Raw genomic sequence first — 8,149 nt, 5'->3', positions numbered from 1 at the left:
ATCCATAGCTTTTTCCTGCGACAGTGGAACCAAGCATTTTGCTGTTGTTTGTTTAACTATGCACGTTTCTGTTGGATAATCTTTAGGTATTCGTATACATGCAGTTTTCTAAGCTTAACTCATTTTTTGCCTCGAAACTAGATGAATGACAAGTTTCCAACTGGTTTGCACCGGGTCTATGGAGGTGCCCAACACTAACACCTTCACCTTCCATGCTTATAGTTGAGCTTGAGAATTTATTTCTCTTGATAGCTGGAGCCATCTATGTGAAGGGTTTTAACTTTTGTTTCAAAGATCTAAAATTGCTTTTCCAGTAATTTTTTAGGTGACATGGTAATCCAATGCCTAGAGGGAACTTCTAATCCTGGATAACCCTTTCCTAGACTATGCACCCATAGTTTCGGCGGCTCAATACCGTTTCTCTTTTACATAGTCCTATATAATTATGATCTGGGAGCAAACTTGAAAAGTTTTAATCCATTTAAACCTATTCTGTTATTAGATCAAAGTATTGACAAAGGGAGGCTGAAGGTAGTGGGGTGGGTTTGCATGCCAATGATGGTTCTGTCGCGGTTAAACAACCAATTATTCTTGCTTAAATAGAAATGAGATTGAGGTCCAAACTAAAGTAAATCTCTTCAATGATTGTGCTAATTGAAAATTGTTTCCCTTTCAGGGGCTTAACTTTAAATTTCAAGCTACTTGGGAGAGCTAGAATGAAATTAGTTTGACCTCTTTCAATTTGACCTCTTTCTCTCCCAATGCGCATCCTAAAGTAGAGAGCTATGGGAAATATAGGAACAAAAGATATGGCGAAGGCTTTTCTCAGTGGTACCTGCAGATTCTCTAATTCTTCACATTTCTAACTGTCCTCTCAGATTTCTTTCCATTTCAGTTACCTAGGAAAAAAAAAAAAAGAAGAAACTTCTTGCTTTGTTATGCTTTGTGCGGTCTTTAATTTAATGGAAAAAAGTAGTGATTGTTATTCCGCTAATAAACTGCCAAGTTACTGTTGCAATTTTTAATTGTTTAAATAACCTAATATGAAATGTGCCCTATTTCAAACGCAACTCGCACACGACAAGTCTACAGGATCTAGACTTGTTAGTTTCGAAGTTCGTCAGCGGAAAACCTCCGATCTCTCATAAGATCGATTTGAAAGTTTGGATAGAACGATGCCAAAACCAATCGCAATTCTTAATTGATAAGTCGGATGAACACCTTAGAACAACTCTAACATACTCAAAGAAAGCTTGCAAGAATTACTCTCAATCTTTATTGTTGGAAATCTCAAGTTAATGTCTTACAAAGCAAAACTAAAGCTATTTATAGTCAAAAACCTAAACTAGTCCAAATCCAAATCAGACATGGATTACATTCATATTACATTTAAACTACTAATCTAGTGGTCCAAATAGTTAACAAAGTTGGCCATTTATTCCTAATAACCAATAATTAAGTAACTAAACAAATTCCTGATAATTGGAACGAAAATTAGAAAAAATCTTGAAATTTATCCTAATCAATTCCACAACTGGATTTCTGGCCGGATTTCAAAATGGATTCCAAGCAGAGACTGAACCAAGCAAAAACTGAAACGAGTCGCTCATGGGAGTGCAATTCGCGATCTGATCTGTAAGCAAATCCATGCCCTCAAATCATGTTCATCATTTGCAACAAAAGGGTTTAAGTCAACAACATTAAATGTAGCAATCATATTATTCTCATCTAGAAGATCAAGTTTGTAGGCATTATCATTGATCCGTTCCATCATTTGGAAAGGTCCACCTCTAGGTGACAATTTGCTACTCTCATCTGGATTGAAAATTTTTCCTTGCATAAATATAGCCAAACCCAATCATTGGGCTCAAAGATCACCTTACTATGTTAGGTTGGTGAGAAGTCCATTTCTCAATGTTGATACGAACGCTCCCATGCAAAGCACGAGCAAAATCTACCCTTTTCTTACTATCTAAGTTAACATGTTCATTCATAGGTAAAGACAACAAATCCAAAGGAGTTAATAGGTTAAACCCATACACAACTTCAAAAGGTGAACATTATCACTATAAAAAATTATTTCTTTCATGACAAATTTTTCATGACAACCAACCTATTCGTTAGGAAAACCATGCTTTTTATGACAACCCGTCAGGCAAATGTCCTTCAAAAGGCACTGCTACTGTAAACATGTTTTTCTATTTATTTCATTGTCTAAAGTTACTTTCCCCACATCAATTTGTCAGGAAAAGTTGTCATTCTCCCTCCTTTTTTTGCCCACCAGTTTTTTTCCCCTTCCAAAAAAGAATTTAGAAGGACATCATACTTATGACATAGAAACCGGGAAACAAAGAAACACTTTTCCCATATCTCTTACTTTTGGAACAACAACAACAAAGAAACACTTTCTCCAAATCTGTCTTGTCTTCATCTCCAACAACAAAGAACAACAACGAACTCCAAACTTGTCTTCATCTCTTTCAACAAGAGAGACAACACGATGGTCTAAGATTATGTAAAAATCAAATAATCCTTCAATTTTGTCTTGAATCAATTCCCTTTCTCCAAATCCCCCTTCAATTTTGTCCTTAATTGGTTCCTTTTTTTATTTTTATAGTGGGTATTTTATTCATCTCTCCCTTTCTCTGTTCGTCAAAACCTAGGACAGGTTTTTTGTTCCTTTTTTTTTGGTAGTTCTAATGTTTTTTCTAGTGCAATAGCTGCAAGTCTTTTTGTAAGTTTTGTTACTTTGCTATTTAACAGAAAAGTTATAATTTTTAGCTTACCCTTTTGATGAAAGATCGATATTTCATGAAATAGAATTATTATTTATACAATGCAGCTATAGATTAAGAATTTGTACTTAAATTACAATTAAGTTTCTAAATTCTTCTTGGGTTATATGTCCTGGTACGAATATTGGTTATTGGATTAGAAGTGCGTTAATGTTGTTTGGATTTCATGGCCAAAAAAGCGGAAATTTCGACTTGCTTAGTCAAAATGGGTTACTATAATCTAGTCTTTTTTTATACTTATGTCTACATATTTTGAACTACATTTGAGTGGCTTTTATATGAGGTGGTTATATTTTGTTTTGGGTGAAGATAATAGATAAATTTCAGGTCAGCATCCTTAATGTCAATGGGTTTTGTATATTTAGATATGGTTAATGGAACCAAAAATCTTTTGTTTGATTAGTTACTATTTTCTGCCATTCATTTTTGGATGTTGAAATAACTCATATCCTATGTTCTAACACCTTGGGTAGACTAATTAGCAATTTACAAACTTGCTGATTTTCTTTTCTTTTGTTTCTTTGCATTCATTTCTGGTTTATTTAGCTCTCATAATTGTCATTATGGGTTGCAATTTCAATCAACATTTGAATGGCCTTTATGTCAAACAATAATGTGTATATTTTATCTTGTACCATCTTTTGCTCCTTTTAGGATTTTAGTTATATACATTACCAATCTTTACTCCATAAGTTGATGTGTTTTGCCCTCTCCCTCCCTCTTCTTTTTTGTCTAGAAAGGGATTGGTTCGAATAGAAGATCAATGGGATAGTTACAATTCTAATCAGGCTTTAGGAAGGTAATTTTGTTCATTTTTTATGTTACTAAAAAAAAGTTTTTGATTGTTGTCGGTTGCGTATGATGATTTTCTTAAAATATCTAATTTCACGTTTTTTCACATTTAGTAGAGCAGACCTGCATTCTTACTACCTTGATAGAGAAAAAAGGGAACAACCAGAGAAAAGATTGCATAATTTGAAGTATGTGGTTGTTTGGTAGCTTACCATAAAGAATGAAAAGTGTTTATCATGACTGCTAGTTTCATGCAAATTATGTTATGGTTTACATCCTTATTTGTGTAAATCAAGTTATGGGTTATGATGTTTAATGCTTTCTTATATACTATACAAGAGCATATACAATTAAAAATAGGAGAACAGTACAATCAAGAATGTGTTTTCAGTTTTATTGAGTAGTATACCATTTGGTGTAATCAATGAATAATCTAAATAGCTTGGAATTCATAACTAAGCCATAAAAAGTAGGTAAATTGTGAATAATTCTATTTTTTTTGCCTCATTTATCTTTTTATATCTAAAAATTGTCTTTTCTCCTTTTTGAGTTTGTAAGGATCGAAGACAACCAAGTGGAAGAGATAAACAATGTAAAGAACACAAACTTAACAATAAGAAAATAAAAAGGAAAGAATTACAAACCAATTAACTATCCAACTCCTCTTGAGCTTGTAGATTAATTCAAACTTTTTCAAGTTGATGAATTACAATCACTCTTGCGTACAAAGGAAGGTTCACCTCCTCCTTGCCCCGAACACCACTCGGTCAAGTCAGGAAATTTTACTATCCCTCAGGACAACCCTCACAGAGCCATACTCATGAAGTATTCACTCACAAATGAAAAGCTTACAACGAACCTCACACCACTAAGACTACAAATCTTCATTGAAGAGTATTTTCTCACTAAAATCACTCTAGATCTTTTGTATTTTCAGTGGGTCAAAGTTGTTTGAACTATCTGGCCAACCATTATTCATATAAAATCAAGAAAGTGCCTCATTAATGTTTCCAACGGATAGAAAGTAGCTGAACAGTCAACTAGCCGTTGGTGATGTCGGACGTCCGGTACTCTGATTTTCTGCGTCCGATCGAAGACAGTGAGTTCAAGACAATTTCTTGAGAATCTTAGGACGTCCGGTCCTTCCACAATATACGTCCGAAAGTAAACTTGCAAATCCTTCTTCATTTCTTTCGGACGTTCGATGCTCCAGTGTTTTGCGTCCGAAGTACCGTAACGTTTGTCGGACGTCCGGTACTAAGGTATTGTGTGTCCGATCGAGGTCAGTGATCATAGAAGACTTGGCTTATTATCTTCGGACGTCCGAGTGTGAGTTCTTCATACGTCCGAAGTTACTCGATGGTTGTCGGCCATCCGATATGGTCCTTTTGTGCGTCCGACAGCTATTTCAACAATTTGTCAATCTTAGATCCTGTTTTGGCTTCAAGTTAATGACCTTGTTTTTGTTCCAAATTCTGAAACAATCTCTTCAAAAATTATTAGTAACATCCAATTGTTTTGTAATCATCAAAAGTTATGGATTGAGATATCCAGAGTTGTTCATCTTGACAATGCCTTGAGTTTAGTTAGTTAAGACTTTTCTTATTCTAGGTATCGGAAATGGATAAGAGCTGGATAAATGATCCAAATATTTTGTCAAGTCATTATAAGTCTGGTCTTAAGGATTTTATTGAATTTGCTAAGACCAATGGTATGGGATTGGATGGAAAATTATTTTGTCCATGTAGGAGATGTAGGAATTCAAAGAGAATAAGCATTTCTCAAGTTGAATTAGATTTGTCAAAAAAAGGCTTTTGTATGTATTATAAAAATTGGGTCTTCCATGGGGAACCATTTTCTGCACACTCTTATATGTCAAGTGGAAAGAACAATAACCTTGATGAGAATGGTGTTGGAGGTGAGACAGATTTCCTCTTTGAAATTGTATATAATTACTTTGATATGAATGAAAATGGTGAATCTGATGAGTTACCTGATTTATTGGATGAGATAAGAAATGCACATGAACCAGGGACATCGAGTGAATGGGATTCAAAAAATTTTGACAAATTGTTAAATGATGCACAAAGAGAACTTTACACGGGATGCAGAAAGTACTCCCTGCTGTGTTTCATTGATTCCTCGCTCCATATCAAAGTGATGAACCATGTGGCTAACAAGGCATTTGACATGATGCTAGAATTTTTAAAAGATCTGTTACCAGAAGGAGAAATACTTCCATCCAGTTTTTATGGGGCCATGAAAATTCCATCTTGTATAGGTTTGGGATATCAAAAAATTGATGTCTGCAAATTTGATTGTGCATTGTTTTGGAAAGAAAATGAAAAGATGGACAAGTGTCCTGTTTGTAAAGAATCACGATGGAAAGTCAATAATGGCAAGGAAAAGAAAGTTCCACAAAAGGTGATGTGGTACTTTCCATTAAAAGCTAGGTTGCAAAGACATTTTATGTCTTCTAAAACTGCTGAAGACATGAGATGGCATAAGGAGAAACGGGTTAAAGAGGAAATTCCGCAAGAATTCCTCGTTTGGAAACAGAAGAAGTGTGGAGGGTCTTCCTAGTAATGGTGAGTTTGTAGATCTTTATTCGAAACAAATGTATTTATGTGCAGTTACTTACTATTGCAGAACAACTTGAGTTATGTTATGATTTGTATTTCCTATGTATTATTGGTTACCTGCAGCATAGTAATTATTCTTGTACAAGCTAATGCATTGCTTGTACTCATGATTAGGTGGTCCCTAAGCAATTTGTAGTGATCATCCATGCATCACAACCAAAAAACATCTTTTGCATGCCATTCTATTATTTCTCTAATTTCAGATTTTTCTTGGTTTTGTTGTACAAGTTTGGGATGCACTTGTGGATTGCTTTTGGCTCATACTGAAGAACTCCTCTATTTTGATATCATCCATCTCTAGTATTTTGTTGACCATGGAATTGAAGTCCATCTTTTGGTTTCAGCATATGTTAGGTTTATGGCATTTATCTAGGGAGAAATAGCAATATTTATATTGGTTTCAAATCATAGAATGTGATGATATGTAAATGTTTGACATGGTTAACTTTTGTGATTTGACATATTATGGTTGCCTACAAATGATAATTTATGAAGTTTTGTTGATATTTTGCTTGCATACTTTTATATTTTGATTGGGTGGAGTGTCTAAATAGATGATATGGTCACTTTGTTGTCACTAAAATTGTTGAGCTTAAAAAGGCTTGTAAGGATCGCAGACAACCAAGTGGAAGAGATAAACAATGTAAAGATCACAAATTTAACAATAAGTAAATAAAAATGAAAGAATTGCAAACCAATTAACTACCCAACTCCTCTTGAGCTTGTAGATTAATTCAAACAAGTTTCTTCAAGTTGATGAATTACAATCACTTTTGTGTACAAAAGAAGGTTCATCTCCTCCTTGCCTCGAACTCCACTCGGTCAAGTTAGGACGTTTTACTATCCCTCAAGACAACCCTCGCAGAGCTACACTCATGAAGTATTCACTCACAAATGAAAAGCTTACAATGAACATCACACCACTAAGACTACAAATCTTTTTTGAAGAGTATTTTCTCACTAAAATCACTCTAAATCTTTTGTATCTTCAGTGTACAAAAGTTGTTTGAAGTATCTGACCAACCACTATTTATATAGGACCAAGAAAGTGCCACATTAATGCTTCCAACGGATAGAAAGTAGTTGAAGAGTCAACTAATCGTTGGAGTATCGGGCGTCCGGTACTCCTGTTTTTTGCGTCCGATAGCAGGCAGTGGGTTTGAGAAATTTTCTTCAATTCTATCAGACGTCCGGTGCAAGCTCTTTGTGCGTCCGACAGCAAACAAAGAGATTTGAGAAATCATCTTGCTTCTATCGGACGTCCGGTGGACACATATTCAGCGTCCGATGGTTTCGTCGACTTTGAAGGATTCTATCGGACGTCCGATACTTGCGTCTGATCGAGGTCAGTGATCCAGGGGGAATGTCTTATTTCCTTCGGACGTCCGATGGTGGAGTTCTTCATGCGTCCGAAGTTGCGCAATGATTATCGGACATCGAATCCAAGCGTACGACAGTTTTCAACAGCCTTTGTCCCTTTCAATTGCACTTGATTTTTGAACCTGATTTGCTTCGTAGCTGAAAATAATTCTTGAAGAGATATTAGAATTATCCATTGTTTTATAAACATCAAAAGCTAGGGACCAAGGTCAACATTCTCCCTCTTTTTGATGATGACAAAACAATGGATGGAAGAAGGAAAAAAATTTTGCATATGAGAATAAATTCGCCCTCAATCATTGCATCAAAAAATATTATAAACACAGAATAACTCCCCCTTTCACATAACATCCATTTCTCCCCATTTTTGTCATCATAAAACTTCAGTAGTATTCAAAAATATTAAGGAAAACTTAGTTCAATGTCGCGCCCCACTTTTCGAAAAAAATAAAATGATTTGTTTTTGTTGAATTTTATTGATTTTGGAAAAATGAATTTTGTTGATAGAAACAAAAATGGGTCTAAATGGGACTTTTGAAA

At 34.9% G+C, this 8,149-nt stretch overlaps 1 protein-coding gene across 1 annotated transcript; it reads left to right on the top strand.

Annotated features, from left to right (window-relative positions):
• Window positions 1–5,207: 5,207 nt before the first annotated feature.
• Window positions 5,208–6,170, top strand: LOC113757086. The gene has a single exon (XM_027300489.1). The coding sequence runs from the start codon at window positions 5,208–5,210 to the stop codon at window positions 6,168–6,170; it is 963 nt and encodes a 320-aa protein (XP_027156290.1).
• Window positions 6,171–8,149: the final 1,979 nt, after the last annotated feature.

This window comes from Coffea eugenioides, unplaced genomic scaffold (genome assembly GCF_003713205.1).
Source record: "Coffea eugenioides isolate CCC68of unplaced genomic scaffold, Ceug_1.0 ScVebR1_2709;HRSCAF=3788, whole genome shotgun sequence".
In the NCBI taxonomy this organism is placed as follows: domain Eukaryota; kingdom Viridiplantae; phylum Streptophyta; class Magnoliopsida; order Gentianales; family Rubiaceae; genus Coffea; species Coffea eugenioides.
The sequence above is the reverse complement of the archived record's forward strand: the minus strand, read 5'-3'. Positions and strand labels throughout refer to the sequence as shown.